Raw genomic sequence first — 26,485 nt, 5'->3', positions numbered from 1 at the left:
ACGTTTAACCTACTCACGCCGGCTTGTGCCCGCCTTCACAGTCGGCCATATTCGCGGAATACACCACGCCGCCGTTGACCCTGGCCATTGACCGAGCAACCCAACGTTCCTACCAGCTCCCTCCGCAGGAATGTGTTCCCGGGCCATGGCTAACATCAATGGCGCTTGATATCTGAACCGATCCTTAGCGCTGCCTTCTCTAAACCCACACTGACCAATGTTGAAAGTACCATCCAGTACGTGTATAGTCAAATAAACAACACGAGTCACACAGCATTGGAGGGCCTTTATCCATCAGTGGGTTGGCAAAGGGCTGTGAATTATGAATGCTATGTAATGGAGTATAAGCTGAAGTTTGAGTGTAGCACACTTCCTGGTCAATTGCACGATTTCTAAGGTACCTTTTGGGATGAAATTAGATTTAAGGGGTAATTATGGGATTACTCTATTTAAAAAAGTTGTGCTAACATTTTTAAATGAGCTATTTCACATAATTGTAAAAATGTCCTTATGTATATATTGTACATTTTAAATGAATGGGTGGTTCATATTGGCTGTCAGGTCACTCGGTGAGTGAAGTACCATTGATATCTTGGATGTCATTCCCTGAAGATGTGTGTCTTTCCCAGGAGGATCATGAGAGTTGACAAGGCACCGAGCTAGCTTGACTCAAGCCATGGGTTTAACTCAGGGAATGGGTGTATGTCAGGAGGCTGTGTTGTTTCAAGACATGAAACCAGCGCATTCGAATCACACGTTTAAGCCGTCTGTCTATTTTAAGTGGCTTTAAATTACTATGATCAAATAACCGAGAATGTACCAGAACTTCAAGCCAAAAATGTTAATCCTGGATTATAATTGGATGGGCGACCACACATCAGGTTGTCTTAGGCGGCTGTATGGCAGTGCATCACATCTGAGTCCAAGGGATTTAGTGCAAGGCTGTTGACTTTAGGAGTACCAAAATAACATATTCATATTCTTTGGGTCATTTGGTATGTCGTGAACTGAACATATTCAGTTCACGACATAACTCTGCTAGCACAACTTGGATACAAGCTGCGATTGTCAAATTGAAATGCCATGTCACCTCATATTGTATAGTAATTATTTAAAACACTATTACAGGCTTAAGCCATTTTACATGCCACACACATACACAATGGAAATGTAACTGTTTTGTTAAGAGTTTAAGAAAGCATACGCACAACATAGTGTACAATACATTTATTTAGCAAAAATATAAACGTGCGTACATTTGCAAAATCTTCACATGTGAAAGAAAAATGAGTGGCAAGAACATGCGACGGTCAAAACACAAGTTATTGTTCAACACATACGTAACAGCAACCATGCATAAATAACAAAGCATAAATACACTGGGTGTAGTTTTGCGGCGCACGCATGGAATACATGGGATTGGAGATGGGGTTGGTGGATCATGTATTGACGAGACACCCACATGTAGGGTCAGTGATACCTTGTAGAAGGCAGGACTGCAACGAGGTTCCAGCTGGCATCTGTGTGCATGATTTATTTGTACCGCGATCTTGTGGTATTGTGTTGAACTTCATGACAGTACACTACACAATTTTAACAGAAGTAGGCTGACTGAGATATTTGTCCGGGTTTGTTCTGTGGAAAAAGTGGCACCTTACCGTGCAGTAACATTTGAGTGTTCTCCAATCACACATTGTTTTTTTATCCAAAGTAACTACCCAGTGGAGTGTGCAAATTAAGGGCAGTTCAGGTGTAATGTCAGATTCGGTATTGATATACCAGACTGAACGTCTAATGCAGAATTCAGGAGTGAACTGTACCTATAGGTGCTTGCTTATAGCATGTTCATTAACATTTCACGAAGCGAGACAATAAATGTTTGTCTTTTGTAAAAAAAAAAGTGTCTGGGTGGGTACATGTATAGACAGTGGAGTCTCCTTTAAAGGCCTTGAAATACGAGGTTAATTAATTGTCTTGAAGCACGATTCTCAAACACAGCAATGACGCAAAAGAGCGAGGCGTGCACCACGGATAAATTAGTCGCAGAAGGGCAGACAGAAGACTGCGCACACAGCAGACAAGGGAGTGCAGCTGTACGCAGAGCAGACAGCGGGTTATGCTTGTGTGGGGGAGAGGGGGCTTAGCGGTTAGCATGCTGCGCTACAAATCCGGCGACCTGCGCCCGATTCCCACTCAACACTGGTGATGATTATCTGAACCGGTCCTGGGCCTCCCCTAAGTCGACTGAGCCTCAAATAATGAGTACCTGGTGCGGTGTTATAAATATCACCATTGGGAAGACAAAAGTGGCCAGGCGTGGTGATTGCCACCAACACCATGTGTACCGTGCCGGCCTCCAGAGGTGTTAGCGAACAGCACTTGCCCTAACAGTCTGTTAAAGGGGGATCTTTGGAGTGGAGAGAGGTGCAATTGTGGTTCGTGCAATGCACTCAAATCTCACTGACCTAGGTTTAATTCCTGGCAAGAGCAGCATGTTGAAAATGGTTTCTGAACCTGGCTTGTCTCCTCTAGATAAAATCAGACTAAAATCAGTAAATCATGCAATGGAGATATGGCTATTAACATGAACACAGGAGACGCAAAGACCATCATTTAGTTTGCAATGCTATCCCTAATAGGTGCTTGCTGACATTGGTATAGGCACTTACTCCGAAAGCTTAAACCTAAACTGTACGATGATTGTCTTTGCATGTGATTGTGTGGATCTGTGGGTTAGAGTTTGTGCATGTGTGTAGGAACTGGTCCCGGGCCTTCCCAAGGTAAATTCAGCCCTAAATGAGTACTTGGTGTGGTGTATAAATAACAGCACTGGCAAGTCTTCTTGGTTCTTTCGGTAAAGTCACGTAGAAGGGAAATAATAACAATAATAAAAATAAAACATCATAAAATACAATTCTCACGACGTTTCGGCCACAACACAAGCAGCCGTCCTCAGGTGAAGAAACAGCTGTCGGAAAGACAGCATCCCAATGAACACCGCCAAGCTTGGCAGCGTATATTTAAGCTGGGTCGGGGGGAGGAGAGCACTGGCAAGATAAAGGTAAATGGGTGTGGTGCTGATCACACCACCCCATCGTGCCCTGTGTCGGCCTTATTAGGTGCTTTATAAAACCACTTGCCCAAAGATCAAACGCCCCACCTGCTCTCTCCACTGACACAATGAAGAGCATAGGTGGTGCATCTGCCAGTAATCTCAATTAGTTAACCCATAATACCTGGATTATCCCCATGACCCCCTGTCAGCTAGCCTTCCACACTTCAAGTGGCCACATATTGCACCTAACCAGGCACAAACGCCTTGGTGACATCACCACCACTTAGTGGTGAAAGACAATTGTGTGAGTATGTGTGTGCTGGCGTGTGAGTGAGTGTGCGTGTGTCAGTGAGACGGAGTGTGCCTGTGTGCCACGTGTTAGTGTATTCTAGGCTCCGCGAGAAGAAGCTTCCTCAATCGTTCCCCTTCCTCTTCCAGAAGCTGAACCCTGTGCACAAGGCAAATGAAACACACACACATGTAAACAACACAAATACCCGGCAACAACTTGAATATAAACATTAGCAAATGTCTGGATTTGTGAGTGTATACCTTTGTGGTGTGTGAGTGAGCAGATTAATGCTTGAATGTTTGTGGGAGTAACTGTAAAGCTTTTAAATGGTGGATACATTTTCATTTGTATAGGTAGGTGTATGTGGATATGGTGCTGTTAGGGTGGCACATGTGTCGTGGTGACGTCACCGCCACTTAGTGGCGAATGGCGGTTGTTGTTGTTAGGGTGTATGTGTGTGTATGAGTGTTTTTGGTGCTCACAAACAGCACTTGCCCGAACAGTATGTTAAGTATATACACGGGGGATCTTTGTGTATGAGTGTCTGGTGAATGATTGTGTGTAAGTGTATGAATGGATGTGTGTGTAGATATGAGGTGGTGTATGGGTGTGTATGTAAGTGGGGAATGGTAGTGTAGTGGTTCATGCACTGTATTACAAACCTGGCAACCTGAGTTTGATTCCTGATCACGCCCCACACCAGTGACTATTATCTGAACTGGTCCTGGGCCTCCCCTAGGTCGACTCAGCCTCAACTGAGTACCTGGTGCGGTGTGTAAAATATCAGCACTGGGGAGACAGCTGGGCGTGGTGCTGGCCACCCACCCCCTCGTGTGCCGTGTCGGCTTTCATAGGTGCTCGCTATGAAAGCTAAGAGTAGAGGTGTGTGTATCGGTGTGTTGTGCCGTTGCCTGTGCTGCGCGTGCTGGGTGAGCCTCGTCTGCTCGCGCAAGGAGAACTTTAGGTCGGCGACTTCTTGGGTGAGGTCACGTACGGACGCCAAAGACACGTGGAGCTCCTGCACCACTCGCTCCCTCCACGTGCGTTCCTATACAAAGACAAATATCCCCTTTATAGCCTTAACAGACTGTTGGACAAGTGCTGTTAGCGAGCACCTATGAAGGCCGGCACAGCACACGAGGGCGTGTGTGGCCAACACACTCCCATACACACACACAAAGATGCCTCGTGCAGCCTACATCGACAGGCCAAGTGCTGTTAGCGAGCACCTATGAAGGCCGGCACAGCACACGAGGGCGTGTGTGGCCAACACACTCCCATACACATACACAAAGATGTCTTGTGCAGCCTACATCGACAGGCCAAGTGTTGTTAGCGAGCACCTATGAAGGCCGACATGGTACACGACTGTGTCATGTAGCCAGTGCCACTCCCCACCTTGTTTGTGTCCCCAGTGCTGATGTTTACACACCGCACCAGGTACTCATTTTAGGCTGAGTCACCCTCAGGGCCCTGGACAAATTCGTATATTCGCCACCGATGTTGGAAGTGTTTGGGATATTTGATGTGGTTCAAGGGTTCGTAGCGTAGTGCATTAACCACTTGCAGGACAAGTGATGTCAGTTCGCCAATAGAAATGCTGATCCAATACACAAAAGGGTTGGGTGTGGCCAGAACCACGCATGTCCAGCTCTCTTTCCCCACCCTTGTACAGATGTCCAAAGTGAACTCGGGGAGAGGGCTGCATCAAGTTCAGATACCACTTGTCACTGACGGACTTCATGGTTGAGAACTGAAACGCAGGTCATCAGGAATGTGGTGCAACACACAGACCATGGTAGACATACACACATATAGAGCATTATATGTGCACTCAACACAAGGAATTCCCTTTCAGCCTATATGATTATGGGACTGGTGCTGTTAGCAAGCACCTAGTAAAGGTGGTGCAGCGATACAAGAATATAGATCGCCCCACAGAAGTGCAGTGCGCTAATCACTGCAACGCCACTCCCAAAACATGCATACGACACACACCAAACATAATCTCCGTGTAATGTAACTGTGGCATCTGTGCCTGCTTACGTTCTTGGCAAGATAAACCCATCGAATTGTGTGTAAAAATATATGATTTATAATTTGAACATACTGCAATTAGATCAGGTTAAGCCCTGCATTCAACAGAGATTCTACACTCGTCACCAAGGCAGAAAAAAATTAAAATTTTGAATTGAACCGCAAAGCCCCAAAGTGTGACATTTAATTGAACCGTTATGTGCCTATTAGGTTCACTCTGAGACAATGCAGAGTCTCGCTAACAGAAGGTCCGGGGGATAAAGAGACCCAAGCAAATTTCTCTGGAGAGGTGAAGTCTCGCTGACCTTGCTGGCTGAGCTCTGCGCCAGCTTCAGGTCATGCGAGATGGTGGCCACAGCCTTATCCCGCGCTGACAGCTCTCCCAGGAAGGCGTCCCGGGCGCAGCGCAGGCGGGTGTGCCAGCAAACACGGCCAGCGTTGTATCGCCTTTGGGGGGGGTGGGGGTAAGGGAAATATGGGGCAGACAAGAAGCGGGGCCTCTCTGCACGAGTTCATTAAGTTACTCCAAAGCTGGGTGACTCAGAGGTGAGAGCACTGAGCTGGCACAGCAGAGATCCTGGGTTCGAATTTGCACAACCACCTATGGTTAAAGCAGGTTCTCAAGTACCGTTTCTTGATGGTCTCAGCCCTGCCACCATTTATGCACTGTATGCTGAACTTCTTTCGCATTGTAGGTAGCCAACTGTGTTCATCGGAGGTGCGGGGGAAGGAAAATGACCGCCCAAAACAAATCATTTTAAATGTTGGTTCTGCACTTAATTTGGACAAATTTCAGCTGGAGGCATAAAATATTGGTTTGAATGTCATGTCAGAAATACTTCTTGTAGTGGCAGAGCAAGTGGGAAAATGTGGCTCCTTACTGTGGAAAATAGAGTTCACTTCAGGGGAACTGAGAGGTAGCTCTGTAATATCTGCTTCTGTGGATCGTTCTCTAACAAATAGATCTGTTGTCTCATGACAAGACACCGAAAGCACAACCTGGATTAAATTGGAGAAATGTCGAAAAAAGAAATAATAATGTATGTGAGAGGAGAGAATGAGATTGAGAGAGAAAAAGATTGGAGAGAGATGGCCAGTGGGAGAGAGGGAAGGGGGAGGAGTGAGAGTGTAATAGTCCAGGATAAGGGGGCGAAGAGAGAGGGCGAGAGAGAGGAGGGGAGTGCAGGGCATGAATGGAAGAGGATGAAGTGAGAGTGAGCTGGTAAAAGTGAGACAGAATGTGAATATCAGCTGGTGAGGGTATACGCAGGACAGAAACATCTAATGTGGACAGAGAGAGATTGAGGGAAGATAGAAAGGACAGGAAGATGCATGAGGGAAGGTGATGTAAAGGAAAGGGAGAGAGTGACAGAGTAAAAAAAACCGGCAGATCGTGAGCACGCAAGCAACCCAGCGAGGAAGGACTAGAATCTGACAGAAACAAACTCGAAAAAATCTACACGAAATGGGACTGTGGGTCGTTTGGATTTTAGAACAGTTCATATTCTGCTATTACTCCCTCTGCTGGCCACTCAAGTAAAGTCAATTACAATGCAGATTTACAAACATTTCGGATTTCCGACATTAGGGCTATTGACGGTCTGCAGCATATCGCAAAACGCACCTCATGTATTTGTCTGTTCTCTGTAGGGCTCGCTCCAACTCCATGCGTAAACCAGCCTCCTGGCCCTAAACGCGTACACGCACGTTAAACACATTCAAGGAGCATACACAGTCTTGTAGACCGCCAGTAGCAAGCAGCAATTAAATCCGATGAACAACCAAAAGAAAAGAGCAAGTGCCAAAAATGAGTTGACTTAGAAGAAGAGTGTCTAGACTAGAGACAATACGAACTAAAGCAATAAGATAATGACACAGTGTATCCAAACGAGACAACTCCAGTGGTTTGGATACATGTCTATAATGGATCCAGAATGGATACCACACGTGGCGTTCCACACTGAAGCACACAGAACAAGAAATAGAAGAGATGCGGCGAGTTGACGGGGTGAAAAATCAATCCCCACTACCTGCACGGTACGTGGGGAGGCCCTCACCCAGCAGTGGAGTGGCAAGGGGCTGTACGTGTACATGTGCACACGTGAATTCTATACACATGGACAGATGTAATAATAAGTTGCAGCACACACACACCTGGGAGAGAAGCTGATCAGGTGCGTCTTGCAGTTTTGATTGGTCAGGTGGGCTGTCTTGATTTGGTTTCTTCTGCACAGCTGATCTGTCTTCCCGTTCCACAAGACGAAGCCTTAGCTCCTTCAGCTCCTCCTCCTGATTCCTGACCCTCTCCTTCAGCATCTGACATGCACGTGCATGCACACACGCGAACACATATAACTAGACATGCAATAACAACTTCAGCATCCGTAATTCACCACCAAATGAAGCCTCAGTGGAAGGTGCACTGACATGAGGTCATGGGTAAACCGAGCCAGTTCCTGTGAGTGAAGAGATGAAAGATCAAGAATGGGATATCATAGATAAGACTGCGCTGCAATACCTTAGCATGCTGGAGTGACCAGCAATTGTGCGAACTAAACCAAAACATTTTCAATTTGCTTTGTTTAATCTACCGTGGTGTAATGGTTAGCACAATGGACTTGGAATCTGAAACTCGCTAAGTCGATCTCCTAGTGAGGCAAGTTTCTTAAATCCCACTGCCTCTATCTACCCAAAAATATAGATGGGTACACCAGTTCGTTGATTGGCAGGTCACATGTGATATAAAGTGTAGATACTCCCACTTCTTCCAAGATGTACGGCTATTGTAGAAGAGTCAGCCGCAATAAGCTCTAGAGGTGCTCTCTCGCGCGCCCTCTAGAGGAAATCCTTCCACCAATAGTGGTGTGAGCAAGGAATTGCAGGGCTGCACCTTTACCTATCTCCTCAATACACCAGAGGCCCCGTAGAACCTAACATGAGCCTCCTCCATATAGGCTGTCTCATGCACCGCTAGACCAACTAGCAACAAGTCCGCTCAACCCCAGATCCTACCCTTTACCTATCACATTTTTCTCTAGCCCATCTCATGTGGTTGTAAAATTATAATTTTCATAACCGGCTCTTTGTTCACAAATGAGCCAGTGCAGTGCGAAATAAGTTCAACATACATACATGGTGACAATGGTCTTATGTCAGGAAATGTAACATATTTCACGTAACAATGGCTGCATATAATTATATTTATCTACTCCTAAGCCAGTCATTTAAATAGCACATTGTTAATTGAGACCACTTAATGTGTTCGTCTTTTGGCTGTGCATGTCTGATAACCAGTATCTGTTAATGGATAACTGCCCATGTAAATTCAACACTGTTCACATATCTACTTTCTTCAATGTTTGTTTTCAAGCACCACAATATAATGTAAAATCTGCAACTATAATAAGTCAGTCAATCACTTCAATTGCTTTACTCTCTCTCTACCCTGATACAGGCCAATCTGTGAAACTTTAGTCTATGATACACGTTTATACTGGTAGGAACCTCCTGGTTACACCAGCCCACATGGGATTATTGTGTTCGTCCGTCCGTCGTGCAGGGAGGGGCTGGGTGGGGAGGGGAGGGTGGGGAGGGGCTGGGTCGGGAGGGTGGAGCTGGGTGGGGGGTGGGAGGGGTGGGGCTGGGTGGGGAGGGGAGGGGCTGGGTGGAGAGGGGAGGGTGGGGAGGGGCTGGGTAGGGGGTGGGAGGGGTGGGGCTGGGTGGGGAGGGGCTGGTCATCCCGTGGTACCCTTATAAAACTCAACGTTTAACTTACTCACGCCGGCTTATGCCCGCCCTCACAGTCGGGCATATTTGTGGAATACACCACGCCGCCGTTGACCCTGACCATTGACCGAGCAACCCAATGTTCCTACCAGCTCCCTCCGCAGGAATGTGTTATATAGTAGTGTTCATGACAAAAGTGGAAAGCTTTGATCAGTGCAGTTCCTTATCGTTTAAATTCATAATCGTAACCATGGCTTCACTACGAGTCAACACAGTGGACTTCATGGCCTCCTGCTGTCGACTCCCTGCCCCTGTTCAGGTCCAAGACATTCCTTTTTTACCTTTATGACTGACTGCCTCTCTCTATAAAATAAATCTGCCCATCTCAGGGCAGAGATGAGAGAGCAATTAAAGCAATTGACTGACTTATTATATCTTGATTTGACGCTTTCGTGACTGCAGCAATCCATACTCTTTGGTTCTTTCGGTAAAGTCACGTAGGTATAAAATAAAATAAATCACGACGTTTGGGGCGCAACACAAGCGTCCGTCATCAGGTGGGGAAAGCGTGACGGACCCTTGTGTTGCGCCCGAAACGTCGTGATTTATTTTATACCTACGTGACTTTACCGAAAGAACCAAAGAGTATGACTTATTATAATTGGAGATTTTGTTTCTGTGCGGCGTGCTGTGTACAGAAACAGTGAGCATATTGACTTCATATAGGCGCCACGGTGGCGAGATGTTATCTACCTCGCCTGGTATACAGGAGGTCGTGGATTCGATCCCGACCCTGACACCTGTACATCTGGAGTTTCATGTCCTCCCCATGGTTGCGTGGATTTTTCTCAGGGTCCTCTGGTTTTTCCCTCCACATTTAGAAACATGCGTTTAGAGTATTTTGTTGCTATACATTTCCACATGATAAGACATTTCATTGAGCTGTCATTTGTGGCCAGGTGATTTCTCAAAAAATATATAACTCAGTGGGCCTTATCTTGTCAAATAAAATGTTTAACAGTTTAAATAGAGGTGCGATGACATTGAGATGCTCTAATCTCCTTCTAAGGTAAAGGTACCATCTTTGCCTGGGCTTGGCTGCTTGGGATATTCTTTCCCCACGCACTTTTCCTTTGTGCCTCTTCTCCTGTCGCACTCACTTTACTTATAGTTCATTCCACCATTGGAACCTCCTTTGCCAGTAGCAAAATATGATAATAGTTGTTTTACCCTTTTATCTGGCAACAAAACTGATATCTTTTTTACAAGCAGTCATGTTTGCATTGACCACAATACCTGCGGTCAGAATGCAAACAAAAAACACAAGTCTGATAATGTATGACTGCAGGTATTGTGGTCAATGCAAACATGACTCCTTGTAAAAAGGTGTCAGTTTTGTTGCCAGATAAAAGGGTAAAAAACCAATTATCATATTTTGCTACTGGCAAAGGAGGTTCCAATGGTGTAAATGCTTACCCCGAGCTCTCATACTCTGATGGTGCATTGTCTTTGAGTTGTGCGCCTTTTGGCGTCATCTGGTCCAACACCATGTGAGACTAGGCTCTAAGGAAAGCTGTCTCGGGTGTGGACCAATGAATTTCAAGGACAGTACATACATTATCAGAGTCATGTTTTTTTTGTTTGCATTCTGACCGCAGGTATTGTGGTCAATGCAAACATGACTCCTTGTAAAAAAGGTGTCAGTTTTGTTGCCAGATAAAAGGGTAAAAAAACAATTATCATATAGTTTATTCGTCGTTTAAAGCAAATAGAACATGGAAGGTGAATGATGTAGATATGATTTGAGGTTGCGCATAGTAGGACGTGTGTGCAGCATGAGGGAGGGCCAATTACAGAAACAGGCAATGGAATAGTCCTGACAAGTTTGGCAACCAAGAGGAAAAATTCAGACCAAATGGGGGGGTCCCTGTTACGGCAGAGGTTGAGAAGTGTTGGAGGTCAGATGCATGGTGGAGGGTAGAAAGCGTTGGCGAGGCATGGTAGCATCAGCGACTTTAGCCGTGACGACATCTTGATCTTTATCTCTGCAAGGGCCTCGCTCGGTCCGGATGGAGTGTGCGTTACCGTGCGACGCGCGTGTCCCTGCTGCAGCTCCGCCTGCAGCTGCAGCTGCTGGTGGTGCCACTGCAGCTTGTGCTCCTGCAGCTCCAAGCGCAGCTTACTCAGCTCCTTCTCCAGGGCAGACACCTTCAACGGGACAGCAGTGGGAATACAACATGAGGCACGACTACACCAACGATAGAACAATACTCACGATGGCAGTAACGATACAGCAAAACGTACCAAAGCCAGACTCATTTTGGGCAGAGCTTCGACAGTTATAAGGGATGTCCGTAAAACTGAAAACAAGTAAAATTCACATTTTAATTATAGTTTCATCCGAGTCACTTACCCACCGCCATGTGCAGACGTTGACCATGGAAATATGTGGAAGACTGCACAGATATCCTGATGGCCTTCAATAATTATATATAATCTTGCATATTTATAAGACAAAAATGGAATAAATGTTAAAAAAATTAGAGTGAGTACTAATAGAGCGTGTCGGATGAGCATGGTGCCAAAAACCAAGGTTTGCACAATTACATGCAACAAATAAGTACAACGCATAGCTTTAGAATTGCTATTGCACATACGCACATTATCTCCTACTATGAGCAATGTAATTCGCGTGTAAACAGTGTTCTGAGTGAAGTTATTACTTATTTATTTTGTATGTTATTTTATTTATAGTTATTTAGTTATTATACGCAACCTAGCTTTTACAGGCTTACTCCAAATTCTGATCAACTTGAATCTGGTTTCGAGAGGTTTTACCGTACAACAAATTCACGATCACGTGACTTCCCAATTCAACAATGCAACCTCTATCGGTCACAACGCACTAAAGCTGATCACAGTGACAACAAAACCATTATTATACAACTGATGTTACACTTGTATTGAAAAGCCTAAAAAACCCTGTCAAACCACAAACGCAAATACAAAACTATCAAAATAACCACAAACTGCTGGTCCATTAGCGACACGGATGAAGTGTAAAGTGTCAACAACATAATTGGGTCCGCTATATAGCTCATCATGCAGGTTCTCCAGCTCTGAGGAGCGGTGGCGCAGTGGTTAGCACGCTGCCCTACAAATCCGGTGACCCGAATTCCATTCCCGTTCACAACCAACAACACCACTGACAATTCGCTGTACCAGTCCTGGGCCTCCTTTAAGTCGACTAAGCCTCAAAGGAGTACTTGATGCCGTGTGTAAACATCGCCACTGGGGAGACCAAGGTAGTCGGACGTGTTGCTGGCCACCCACCTCCTTGTGCATCAAGGGCCTGCAGTAAAGGAGGTAAGTGTATCGGCATTTTCTGTTGTTGTGTGTGTATCGGTGTATCAGTCGACCCGTGGCACCTGGGTCTGCCCCGTGACCTCCTGCCAGCGGGCGTTCGACACTACACATGGCCTCAAGGTGCACATAGCCTGGCACAAGCGTCGTGGTGACGTCACGGCCACTTAGTGGCGAATGGCGGTTGTTGTTGTTGTTGTTGCCTGTGCTGCACGTGCTGGGTGAGGGTCGTCTGTTCAGGGCTATGTGGGGGATCTTTGTCTCATCTTGTGTTCACCTGTGCCACTTGTTCTGCGTCTCCAGCACGCTTGTGCCCTGCGGTGCCATGCATCTCCTCGTGCTGACTCTCGAGCTGGCGCTGTAGGCTCTCCACGCGCCCGTGCTGCCGCTCTGCCTCCTGCTCCCCGCGTAGCAGCCGCTCCTCCCACTGCCGCTCACACTCCGCCGCCTGTGCCGTGCCGGCGGTTTCAGCGACACCGGTCAACACGGCAATAGCGCACGTGTGTGTGTGTGTCTGTGTGCGTGTGTCTGTATCGTGGTGTGGAGCAGTTGTGCAGTGGTTACTGGACTGCGCTACAAACCCGACGACCCGAGTTCAATTCCCGCTCACGACCAAATAACAGTGGCGAATATTTTAATCCCAAAAGTCTGTTAAGGCTATACGGGGGATCTTTGCCTTTATTGGTGTATATGTGAGTGTGTCTGTTGGTACATGTATTTCTTTGTGTGTTTATAACTGCATGTATTCATGTGTATGTCTGTGTGTGTATGTGATTGTGTGTGTGCATCTCTAAGTAGCGGGGAGCGATAGTGTAGCGGTTTTCACGCCGCGCTACAAACCCGGCAACCCGAGTTCGATTCCCGCTCACGGCCAACACCAGTGATGATTATCTGAACCAGTCCCGGGCCTCCCCTGGGTCGACTCGGCCTCAAATGAGTACCTAGTGTGGTGTGTAAACATTGCTACTAGGGAGAAAAAAGCGGCTGGGAGTGGTGTTGGCCACCCACCCCTCATGTGCCGTGCTGGCCTTCATAGGTGCTCACTACCAGCACTTGCCCCAACAATCTGATAAAGCTATACGGGGGACCTTTGTCTTTTGCATCTCTAAGTCAGATTAGCCCAGCGCTACTGATCTGTCCACTGACGATTGGCTTGTCGTCTGTAAGATATGCCTGCCCTACATCTATGCTGGAGGTGGGCGTCCACCTTGGACCCCATTCAAACCCATATTAGCTTGATATCAGTCAGCTGTTTAAAGTTTAAAGCAGGAAAAAATTATCCCGTTATTTGCAGTTAGGTGGCATCTTCCCCACCTCTTGCTGGGCTCACAGAACATGGGTAAGTTTCAGAACTATGGCTCTGCTGTGTACCCGGTTCACATTTCCCTAAAGCCCTAGCTGTTCCAGCTGAGAGAAAGCGGTGGGCCCATTCTCACCATCTGAACCCACGGATCACTTGTCAACCCTCAAAAATTGTTCACGGACCACATGGTGTTTTGTGAAAAAATGTGTATCTACCACAGACTCGTGGACCATATCCCATGGCCTTGTAAACCACCAGTGATCTATGGACCGCTGGTCTACAGTATCCCACAACTAAGGCTGAGGAGGCAGCCTACGCTTGGAAGTTTGTTGAGCCGTTCAGCACTACAAGGATGAGTGGTGGTCGCCGATTGCTAAGATGATCACAAATGAATCTAGAAATGCATTTAAAAAATAGTTTGCAGCACCACCCAATTTCCATCCCTAAGGGCAATGATGGTGACTTCAAAGATCATGTTTGCAGAATTGATGGGCATTTCCATGATGTTTTGTAGGAGGGGGAACCCCTCAATCCAAACAGCGTGAGGCACAGTGGGGTTGACTCTGCTAGGGCTCACAGACCACAAAGGTTGCAGGAACCCAACTGGATTATTTTAAAACAAACTGGGCTACATGAGCAGCTCGGAGATCCTTGCAAGAGCTGGACATGGTCCCATCAGTAAAGTCCTCCAACAGCGATAATTCATTAGCTGGGTCATGTGGCCCGCATGCTCACCCACCACATGCTTGAGTGGCTGCTCTTTGGGCAGATAGAGGGGCCTAAAATGGCATGGGCTAGCGAAGCGATGGGGTGGTGTGGTATGTGGGACTGGAGAAGAGTGGACTTGCCAATGAATGAAATTAGCAGTGTCAAGATTAGCCTCTGTGGGGGTGCTTAATGAAGGATGCTACCGAGCAGAAGGAGGCATCTACTTATTATTTTGAAAGACACAGTACAGCAAGCTGGCACAACACGCACCACGGGGGTACATCTGCTAGTCATCTCAGTCAGTTAACCCGTAGTATCTGGATTTGTCCGGTGAACTACTGCCAGCGTGCCTTTGACAACTACACTTGGCCTCAAAGTGCACCTAGCCTGGCGCTAGAGCTGTGATGACATCGTCGCCACTCAGTAACACATGGCTGCTGCTGTCGCTGTCGCTCTTGTGGGTGGTGTGAGCGAGCGTGTTTGTGCCGCACCTTGTCCAGGAGCTGCGTGTTCTGCATCTGCAGCTGCCGCACGGTCATGTTAAGCGCGTCCCTCTCGCCCTCCACCACCGAGAGGCGCTCGGCCAGCACGGACGGGTGTGTGAGTACACGGTGTGTGCACGCGCCCAGTAGCTGAGTACGCGCACACACAGAGACAAAGATCACTGTACATAGCCAACCGTGCTAATTGGAGGTGCGTGGGTAGGACAACAAACAAAACACAAAAGGCAGTTCTAAAGAAATGACTTTCAATCCAGATTTAAAAGTGCATAGCTCCAGTGGCTTCCAGATTTAAAAGGCCGCAGAAGCGCATCTGAAAGGCTAGTGTTGTTCGCGAGCACCTATGAAGGCCAGCACGGCATACAAGGGGGTGGATGACCTACACCACTCCCAGCCGCCTTTGTCTCCCCAGTACTGATGTTTACGCACCGAAACAAGTACTGATTTAAGGCTGAGTCGACCTAGGAGAGGCCCAGGACTGGTTCAAATATTCGCCAAAGTTATTGGTCACGAGTGAGAATCGAACTCGGATCGCCAGGTTCATAGCGCAGGGAGGTAACCACTGTACTGCCGCACTCATACACATACATGTACGCGTACAAAAACACACAAGCACGTGCACATACGCACATACACACATTCACACATTCACAAGTCACACGCGAGACAGACCCAGGCACTGTGGATGCAGGGGTGAAAGTCTCACTCAACCCAAACAACTCACCTCCTTCTGCAGCAGCTGCGACTTCTCCTCCACCTCCGTCTCCGCCTCCCTCTCATCTCCCACGTTGACTACCTCCTCCTTTGCTTCTCGTGCCACCACGGGGGCGCCGCCCTCCCTGCGGCTGTCCCCATCTTCCCCGGAGCTGTCGCTGTCCTCGCTGGTGCTGTTGCTGTCTTCCCCATCGCCATGCCTCTCCCCGTCTCGCTCGCGTGCCTGCAGCTCAGCGAGCAGCGCCTCGACCTCCTCGTTGCGCTCGCCCAGCTCCTCACGCGACACCTCGGCACTGCGTAGCTTCCGCGCCAGCTCTGCGTTCTGCCGGTGGAGCTCCTCGATCTGCGCATGACAGCTGCAGGGAGGAGGACGGAAACCCCCTCGACGTGACCAAAACGTGCCAATTAGTTACTACTTCAGCACACCGGTGTGTTGGAGAGTAAACCCACATTTACAATTTGAGTAGGACGTTTGGCTGGTGATTACAACCAGCTTCATCAGGCGATTTGCCTGAATTGTGTTCACCAGCCGACACAAACTTGACTAATTGGCTGTGTCAGATGGTGGTGGGTTAATGACACATTTATATTTACGTGATCTAACCAAAATAACATTTATTATGAATAATGGTCGTAAAAGCCTTTGTGTTAAAGTGCCATCAGAGCTAACTTTCACCATGACGACACTCACAACACCTTACGCTCAGAGATATATATATAGTTTTGATTTACTACCTGGAGAAGAATGCTTCCAATACGGGCATGGGGCATGTTGCCTGTTATAATATATGGATCAAAAGCATGAAAACTAACAAAGACAATAAAACGAAATCATGAAAAGTACGTAAAGAAGCATGGAGAGCTGCATGCTTGGAATTATACTGAGACAGAAGGAGGAAGACATGAATCAGGGAACAAACACAAATTAGAGACATCATATTAACTGCAACATATGGGCATCAGGGATGAAAAAAAATAAAAGACGTTCAATTGTACGCGACTCCATGAAACAGCATTACAACAGCAATAAAAACCCACCTCTAAAACGCGTAAATCCTGTCCGTACTGTTGTATGGCTCAGAGATGTGGTCAATGGCAGCTACTCTCTGTGCAGGAAACTGGATGCATTCGACCGGTGGTGTCTGCGATGGATACTCCGCATCCACTTCAGCGAGCGCATCACCAACGCTGAGGTCCATTATCAAAAAGTATCTCCTCTGGCAGTGACGGAAATGGTCAGGGTCAGGAGACTTCACCTCTTCGGACACACGCTGCCCCAGGCGGACACCTCAGCTGATCATACCAAAGCACTGCGTGGGCCATCATCATCAGCCGACCGAGGAACTAGAGCCGACCTCGGGGCAGACCATGGTTGAGGCCGATATCAAACATCATGGGTCTTGGACTGTGCTCAGCTTGGCGGCGTGCTCAGGATAGGGGTTGCCTGGCAGCCAGGACACAGCGCTGTAAGGGATGATGGCCGATAGATGAAACCGGTGATGGAATGGCAGCCAAAGAGAGACAGCAAAATCTCCTATTGAGCAAAAGTTGACCAGAAGCAATTGACAGAAGAACACGAATACACGGGGCCACCATCTAGATACTTGTGATAACAATGCATCCTGTAGTATTCTAAATATGACATGTTATTTGTTACATGTGTAGTGACATAGCGCAGACTGTTGTACAACAGCTGCAACTGCAGGTGGGCACTTAGCGCACACGCCGTTGAGCATATACACAGGTGTGCCGGCAGGGCGGAGGAACTGGGGCAAGGGTCACGGTAGACCTCGTGGGGAAGCCCCTAGAACCCTCTGGTGGGTTCGAGAAGGGAGGCGCGGCTAGGGCAGAGCCAAGCCGCGCCGAGGGGAATATAAGCAGCAGAGAGTGAGAGATCCAGGCTGCCAGTTCTGGGAGTGGACTCGTCTCATCGTCGCTGTCGTCATCACCGCCTTCGTCACTGCCGCCTTTCTCACTACCGCCTTCGCCTGATCATTGCGTGGCCGGACAGTAGTTGGCTGTCTCGGTCGATGCCGTCGGTGCAACGTGGACAGGGTCGTGTCTGGGCCGGGTCATGCGGCAGCGTGGTCGTGAGAGAGAGGGGGCCCGAGTTGGTGGCGTGAACTCAACAACAACCTCGTCTCCAACTGAGTGTGTGTGCGACCCATGCCACCCGCACACACACACAAGCCTTGAGCAAGAAGCAAGAAAAGACCTACGACAGTACACATGTATTGCTTTGATTTAAATACAATACATCAAAACCACAAACACACACTCACCACATGAATAATGGTCATCTTCTGTATATAGCCCTGAGCCAGGAGTGGGAATTCCACATTCTTCTGGCAGAGCAAACTAAAGTTAAAATTTCGAGTTGAGACTTAAGAAAACATTTTTATTTCTTTGGTCTAGTTCTATCTCATTTGTATTGTCGTGTCTCATTTGTAAAGTCTTCTTGACTCCATTAGCCTAAATTTTAAATTAGTCAAGTTCTTGTAATATTGCTCAATTCAAGCATCGTATCTATTACACCCTCAATAGTGCTGTTTGTTGCTGGCTACTTGGCACTTTTGGCCTGTGCTCAGCAACCGTTGTTTGACATAAAAAAAACATGGCACGTATTTTATTGATCACGAGAGGATGAAGGGCTGAGTCGACCAGGACTTGAACTGTCAAGATTTTGATTTAAATATCACACTCTAACCACAGGACCACCCATTTGGATAAATTAAGAAAACAGGGGCCACATGTATCTTTGCATATGTGAAGAGAGTACAGGGGAGTAGCGGCCACAGGGAGTAATGACATGAGAATTAGCATGGGAAGAGACTAGGGGCCATAAAGGGTAATGACAGGTTAATGGACAGACAGGGTGAATGATCTGGGGTCTACGGGAAGGATCGAGAATAGGGATGTGGCCAAGTGACAGAAGGGAGCAGGTGTGGATCAGGGACCGAGAGCCATCGAGAAGGTTCTAGAAAGGGGGCGTGGCCATGGGTAAAGGGGTGGCCACGCATAGATAAAAGGGGTCGAGACGAGAGGCTGCTGGAGTCGGGGTCTTCGCTTGTCAAGTGTTCGTGACTTCAATAAAGATCACCGACAAGAAACGGTCTTCTGGGGTCATTACACATGATACATGCAGGGACTGTTATGCAGTAGCTATTAAGACTGGCATGGCCCACAAAGGGGTGGTGAATTCAGCACAAAGCTTGTCCAGATGCCTTTGTGTTTCTCCATGGTTGATAACCCCAGACTACAATAGGAGCTCACTTAAGTCTGACTTGATTTAGAGAGAGAAGGCCCAGTTCACGCACACGCATGCATGGAAAACACTGACGAGGGGACACCGTTTGTGAGGGTGGCTGCCGTTGCTGCTGCTGTTGCTGTTGAGCATCTCCAGCTCCTGTTCCTGCAGCTGCAGCCTCAGCGTGAGCGCGCTCCTCTCATCCGACAGCAGCTGCCGAGATTTCTGCATGCCCACCAGTGCAGCACACGCACACACACAAGCAGCCACGGGAACGATTCACCGCTGAGTGGCGGTAACATCACCGTGACACTTACTGCCAAGCTGTGCACTTTGAGGTCACGTGGAGTGACGAAGACTCACTGGCAGATCACAGAAGAGGCCCATGTATTCGCATTTACTTGTACGGCCCCTTTGTCAATTCACTGTTGGATGAGGGCCTCTGCACACATGTGCAAATTATGTGTTTTTCTTTTACCATTCTTCACCATACTGGGAAATGCAGGTTTGTAGAGGCAAGGAGCATACACATGGAAGCATAGAAACACAGTAAAACAAATAATATATCTACATTGCCCACAAGGTAGCTCCACAGCCGCACGACGTGTTTCGTGAATGGTCACCCAACCAAGCACTAACCAGGCTCAAACCTACTCGGCTTCGAGATCTGCCAAAATCAGGTGGATTCTGGGTGATTTGATTATGGGCCCATGAGTTCATGGTTGACCTATTGGGGCAACTGGCAGGTGCACCACCCATGCCAACTCACTGTGTTTTATCTGTCCAATTTTCTGCTTGTTGTTATAAGCATCGCACCTCAATTATTTTGCATCAATTGGAGGAGAGCTGCCATCAACTACCGATTAACATCTTTCACAAGTATTCTACACACGCAAGCTGATAATGAGCTTCTGGTACCAGTCCTTGGCAAGTCCACTCAGCTCCAGGTCCTCCTGTACCCACATTAGCCGATTTATTTTCCAGCCCAAGCTCCACTTATATAGCCTCCTCTAGCCAGACAAAACTGGCTTGGCATGCACTCTACATGACCAGCCAATGCAGCCTAGTCTGCCCAGGAAGACCACTAATAGGACTCTAGTTATAGTATCTATGAGCACCTTACACGATCTAACCTTCATTAATACTGAATGCATGAATCCATATGTGTTCCTGTAAGGGAGACCATGTTTTGCAACCTTACACATTTGCACTTTGCTGACAGTGACCGTTTATGCTGTGTGTTAGTACCTCTGCCTTGTGGTAGAGGTTTTTGTATTTTTCCACTTTGTCACCGATCGTCATGATGTCTGAGGTCTGCGGTGGCGTCTTCCAGGAGCAACCCAACACCTCATGCTGGGACTTAAGCTGCAAACAGAGAGGCACACAAACGCAAATATATACACACACACACAAAGGCAAAATCCCCCGTATAGCCTTTAATAGGCTGTTGTGGTAGGTGCTGTAAGCAGACACGTATTTTGTCTGGAACTGCACACAAGGGAGTGGTTGGCCAGGACCACGTCCGGCCGTCTTTGTCTCCCCAGTGCTGATGATTAATACACACAGCACCAGGTATTAATTTAAGACTGAATTGACCTAGGAGAGGCCCAGTACCAGTTCAGATATTCTTTACTGATGTTGGCTGTGAGCGGGAATTAAATTTGGCTCACTGGGTTAGTAGAGCAGTGCACTATCCACAACACTATCGCTCTCCACACACACACACAACGACAAAGGTCCCCCATAGAACCTCTTATAGACTGTTGGGGAAAGTTAGCAAGTACCGATTTGGGAGTGGGGTGGTCAACACCATCACCGGCCACCTATATAAAGATACAGACACACACGTGTGCACAAACAAGTATGTACGCGCATAAAGATGTCGCCACACATACACATGAAGGCATGAAAAATATACACAAAATGACTGACAGAACACACACATGCAAGCACAGACATGCAACCAAAGGCACACACAAGAACACATACACATGCACAAAAAAAGACCAAGGCAAGCATACAATCATGTGCACGCAGAGGCACAAAAACACATGCTCACAAAAAACACACAGACACACAGATGCACACACAGGCATGCACATACAGGCATGCACACACAGACGCACACACAGGCATGCACACACAGACGCACACACAGGCATGCACACACAGACGCACACACAGGCATGCACACACAGACGCACACACAGTCATGCACAAATGCGTACACACCGGGCTTGGTGGCGATCGCTTGTAATCCAGAAAAATGTGTAGGCAGGGTTGATGGATCACACAAAGACCATCATGCTAGTGATTAATGGAGAGTGATGGTCATATCAAGTGAGTAATAATCATGGCGATGATGATGATTCCGTGTTGTGGGCAGCAGACGGCAATGCAACAAAATTGTTGGATTGTCCTCCTAAGCTTCTGCATCTATTATTCCCACCTTTAACCTGCACTGACTAGCATTGTGGAGTATGGTCAAATGACCCCCACTACCGACATGGTGAGGGGAGACCCTGATCCAGCAATCGATTGACAAAATGGTTCTAAATGTACATGACAACTGTAATGAATATGAGTCTGAAGCAGAGGGTGATAGTGATAACCGAATGATATCAATGACAGTTGCGATGAAGATTACCAGCAGACAAGCTCTCTCGACGAGAAGAAAGGCCACCTGCTCACTGGGAGAGGCCCCAATAATCTCTTCCATGCCCTGTCGTCTCAACATCTCCACGATCTCCTTGCGTTCAGTGTCTGCTCATACACACGCACATCATGTCACAAGATGAAGCATCCATTCAGATCTCTCTCGTAAGAGTGTAACCCTTCCAATTGGAGAATGCCCCACAGAAGTCTATAGCGAATAGCTATCTCTTGAGATTCATACAAGTGACCTCTGTTTCACACAGTAGCAGGCAGCACTTACCCTGCTAAATGTTTGTCATGACAGTCAAACTGATATTTTAATTCTCAGAGATTAAGAGCAGAAACAAATGTAATCTCATGTTTTATTTTTTCAGTCCAGGATGAGTCAATCATCTCACTGCATTTGAGTAGCCCTAAAAAGTGTAAAGGTAATTCTGTTAGATACAGATAGTATGTGGCCAGCAACATTCTCAGCCACCTTTGCATCTCCAGTGACCTCACACATTGTGCCATGTATTAATGTAAGATTGAATCAAACAAGAGCATGTGCTATTGATGTTACATTCAGTCAGGAATCAAACTCAGGTTATTGATATTGTAGAACAGTGTACGAACCATTGGTCCTCACTTATGCCGTGCATATACACAATGACAACAGCAACCATTTGCCACTAAGTGGCGGTGATGTGGCCATGATGCTTATGCCAGGCTAGCATTGAAGGCTCGTTGCTAGGTCACGTGACAGATCCAGATGTGAGGATTTAAATGACTGGCCAATGCACCACCTGTGCTGTCCTCTGTCCCAACACCTCTGATTAGCATGGTTGGCTACGCACGTTGCAAAATATGTTCAACATACATACAACACACACGCACAAACACACGCACCCATCTGTGCGTGCATGGCCTCCAGTTCCTGCTTAAGAGTTTCATTCTCGGCCTCCAGTCCCATCTCCCGGTCTTCTGTCAGGGAGCGCACGTGGTCAACATATCGCTCCACCTGCATAGGGGCACAGACACACGAACACATGTGGACATGGGCAAATGAATACACAGGGTGATAGATACACCAACACACAGGGATATGAACGCAAGGAAATACTAACACATGAACACAGAGGGACATGGATACACGAACACCCAAGGAGACGAACACACGGGGACCAGGAGTGGACAGTAGGCAATGGATGGTATTGAGTTTGTAATGGCAACAAGTTGAATTCCTGGGTGGAAGTTCACTCAGACTATCATTCCTCTGGGGATGACAAAATAGGTACTAATTAGTGCAAAGTCTAACACTGCTCAGGGCCACCAATGGAGATGGGCACCACCTCCCAAGCTCGTCTAAGAGACACATTGACTTTTTAAGGAGGATGATGTCGAGTGTTCTGTGCATTGAGTAGCCTGCGTATAAATAGTGTAAGAAGCATTCATCATCAGCTGTAATCGATCCACTGCTGGACGGGGGCCTCCCAAGCCGTTGCCATCGCTCACGGTCTCGCAATGTTACAATACACATAGTTCCTGCACACACATTATTTCATCACTCCATTTCTCCACAGTGGACATCCTCTCAGGCAAGTTACCTTCTCTGTTTTTTGTCCTTTGACTGCCAGTCCGTTGTTAGTCTCAACCACCCTGCTGTTATACCTTTGAGTGATATATCCTGCCTCTAACTTGTGTAAGTTCTCTGATCCTCGTGTTTCTTTTTCTGAGTAGAGAATAAGCTGTGCCTGTGTGTGTAGATCTGTGTGATGCTACATTAATACCTCCTGCATGTCGCTCGCCTGCTGCAGTTTTAGCCTCTCCAGCTCCTGCAGGGTAAGGCGGTACAGGTGCCACCCTTGCCCCTGCACACAGTCACAAAGAAAAAGATCCTCCACATAACTTTAACGGACTGTGGGGTCAAGTGTACCTATTCGCAGATATTATCAAGGCTGGCACAACCCATGAGGTTGCGGTTTTATCAGCACCACGCCCGGCCACCTTTGTCTTCGCAGTGTTGATGTTCACACACCGCACAAGATAATTATGGTTGAATCGACCTAAGGGAGGCACAGGAAAGGTTCAGGTCCAATGTGCCACTGATGTTCACCGTAAAAAGAAAACAAACCCAAGTTTTCATATTCTTGGTTCTTTCGGTAAAGTCACGTAGAAGGGAAAACAATAAAATAATAAAAAACAATTCTTGCTGTGGTTTTCATACCTGATGATGATCGCTTGTGTTGCAATCAAAACGTCGTGAGAATTGTATTGTTAAACCCAAGTTTCTCAAGTTTGTGCGGGAATTGGTGGCACATCGTTCCCCACAGACAACATACACACCCAGACACCATCTATTGCCTTCCTTCTTAATCTACCTTAAACGTCTCATTCATTTATACCACTCCACTCTGTTTTCCCTTGATGCCCCCTATATAACTCATCATTGTGACTTATACATTAACTCAAATCTGTCTCCCCTGGATTTCTGGAGAGACCATCACTGGGCTGTCTTTATTCTAAAGGTCCTCATAAACAAATCTGACAATTACCTGTAGGACCACTTAGTTCCACAAACTCCTTCTTTTAGCCCCAGAAGTTCCTCCTTATTCCTAATCAAATTCAATTTTCTTAAACTGTTTAGTAAAAAAGTCTTCCCGCGTTGCTGCTCCACATTTATGGAATACCCTTACTGCGTATCTACATCTCAGTTCTCCGACTTCACTCCCCCTCTTAATTTCCCTATTAAACCTAAACAAAGAGCATACTTGCACCTGTACCTAACCTTTTTCTGGCACCTCTTGCACTCACCTCGTTTGTTGTGCAATATCCCTTAAGGATCCTGTATTCGTACTCTGCAATCATATTTCATCTCTGTTTTCGCTGTGCTCACGAACCATGGATCTCCCTGGCTAAACGGGACTATCTGTGTAACAAATAAAATAAACTCAAACTAAACTCAAATAGGACATACACACTGCATTTATAGATTCTCAGCATTGGGCAGTGCCGGGCATCTTCTGAGCCGATGATGGAAAATCCACATGCAATCGTTCCACGTGGATGCTGGTAGTGCTACCTGCACGTGTTATCATTTCGAGTGGTCCCTCGATTAGGAGTGATCACTTTATTTAACCAAGTGACAACTTCAATAACCGAATGGAAATTTGAAAAATCAAGTAACCATTTTCAACAAGTACTCACTCCACCTCAGAATGAGGGCCTCCACCTCCCCCCACCGCCTACACTGTGCGGATCATATGGGTTATTTGACCATACTTCACCACGCTGGCCAGTGAGGCTTGATGAACAAGTGGAAATAAATTGGTCACAGGCAGCTATTATCATCCACCCAAGATAATCCACTCCGCACCAGGGGAGCTCCTGCTGAGAGCTACACCCAGTCGTAAATGTATATGTCTCTTTTTCAGAAGCGACCTGGCCACAAATGATAGCCCAGCTAAGTGGCTTATCACGTGGAAATGTATAGAAGCCAAATACTCTCAACGTGTGATGTTGATTCTAAATGTGAAGGGAAAAAAGCGGAGGAACAGGAGACAACTCCACGCGACCAAGGGGAGAGACACCGCAAACTCCAAATAAACAGCACGCGTCAGTCACGGGGGTCGGGATCTAACCCACGACCTCCTGTATACCAGGAGAGGTAGTTAACATCTCGCCACCGTGGCGCCCCTCGAGCAACACTCGTCGACTCGTGGTTTAAATTCCAAATTTCTGTGCCAGCGGACCAATAGATCCACAGGAATGAAAAAAAACCCACCGTGTTGATAGAATAATCAATAATCAAGCTAAAGTAAATTCCAGTTTAAATAAGCTAAGTTGAAATTCTCATCTCCGCTCATGGTCCAGAGCCTGCGTTGCCAATTCCACATTGACATGGCAAAGACCAGTCCATCCATACTAGTCCATGGCAACCAGTCTATGAATGGACTTTCTTGTACAACAACCTTCTACCGAGTGCTGAATGGAATTTACGCCACAGTAATTACGAATAGTGAATAATTATAATCGTCTCCAGCTCTTTCGTCAATCCACTGCTGGATGAGGGCATTACTTCACCAAGCTGATTAGTGCGGATTGTTGAAAGACGGTGAGCATAGTATCGTACACCAAATTATTGTGCTGTACTGCCCTCTGCTGCCCAACTCATACACACGTTATCAATAACGTATTGCAATGATTAACCTTTATATTACAGATTAACGATTAAGATTGAACCCACGAGCGCATCCTAAATCCCCGTAATAATTGCGATCTCCCGCCAACACACCACCACCAAACATCATCATCATCATCATCACCTCCTTGTCCTCTTCATCTTCATCATCCTCCTCTTCACGCCCCGGCTCCTGCATCGCTACAGCAGCCTCATATACAACATCAACATGAACCACAACAGCAACAACAACAACAACAACCAAACAACAACTAACGCAACAAGTACAGCTATTCGGACAACCACCGGTTTTCACTGAGCAGAGGCTGGGTCAAACCACTATCGACATAGGGGGCTTCTATAATTTAGTTAAAAAATAATAATTTCCGTAAATTAACAAGGTATATTTCTATAACTTACGTAATATATTTTTAATTATTTCTCATGGTAATAACAGATATATATTTAGTTTGGAATAGCTTTCCACGTAGGTGTAAATTTTCATAATTTAAACCCCCCAATTGTGACTTGGTAGGGTCCGCATGACCCCGGATGTGAATTCCTTTGGCGTGACGAGTTACCATGGCAACGGGAGACTCCAAAGATGGAGGGGGGGGGGGTCATTTCCGGGGGATGCAGGGGGGTCATTTCCAGGGGGTGCAGGGGGGGGTTAGAGCACGTGATGCAGTCCACGTGTTGTAGTGCAGCATGCAACACCGTCCAGTA

General features: G+C 47.0%; 1 protein-coding gene across 1 annotated transcript; it reads right to left on the bottom strand.

Moving 5' to 3' along the window:
* Positions 1-1,212: 1,212 nt before the first annotated feature.
* LOC144719548 (uncharacterized) lies at positions 1,213-26,222 on the bottom strand. The gene is made up of 14 exons (XM_078595579.1): positions 25,905-26,222; positions 23,370-23,450; positions 22,489-22,600; positions 21,593-21,708; positions 20,194-20,310; positions 19,049-19,170; positions 15,709-16,054; positions 14,976-15,116; positions 12,751-12,921; positions 11,196-11,318; positions 7,539-7,700; positions 7,009-7,073; positions 5,690-5,831; positions 1,213-4,395 (listed from the first exon to the last, which is right to left on the bottom strand). Exons 1-14 carry the CDS (start codon positions 25,956-25,958, stop codon positions 4,099-4,101), a joined length of 2,049 nt encoding a protein of 682 aa, XP_078451705.1. The 5' UTR covers positions 25,959-26,222; the 3' UTR covers positions 1,213-4,098.
* Positions 26,223-26,485: the final 263 nt, after the last annotated feature.

The sequence above is a fragment of the Lampetra planeri genome, chromosome 6 (assembly GCF_965212315.1).
Source record: "Lampetra planeri chromosome 6, kcLamPlan1.2.h2, whole genome shotgun sequence".
NCBI classification, from domain to species: domain Eukaryota; kingdom Metazoa; phylum Chordata; class Hyperoartia; order Petromyzontiformes; family Petromyzontidae; genus Lampetra; species Lampetra planeri.
This window is presented reverse-complemented; position numbering and strand designations above follow the sequence as displayed.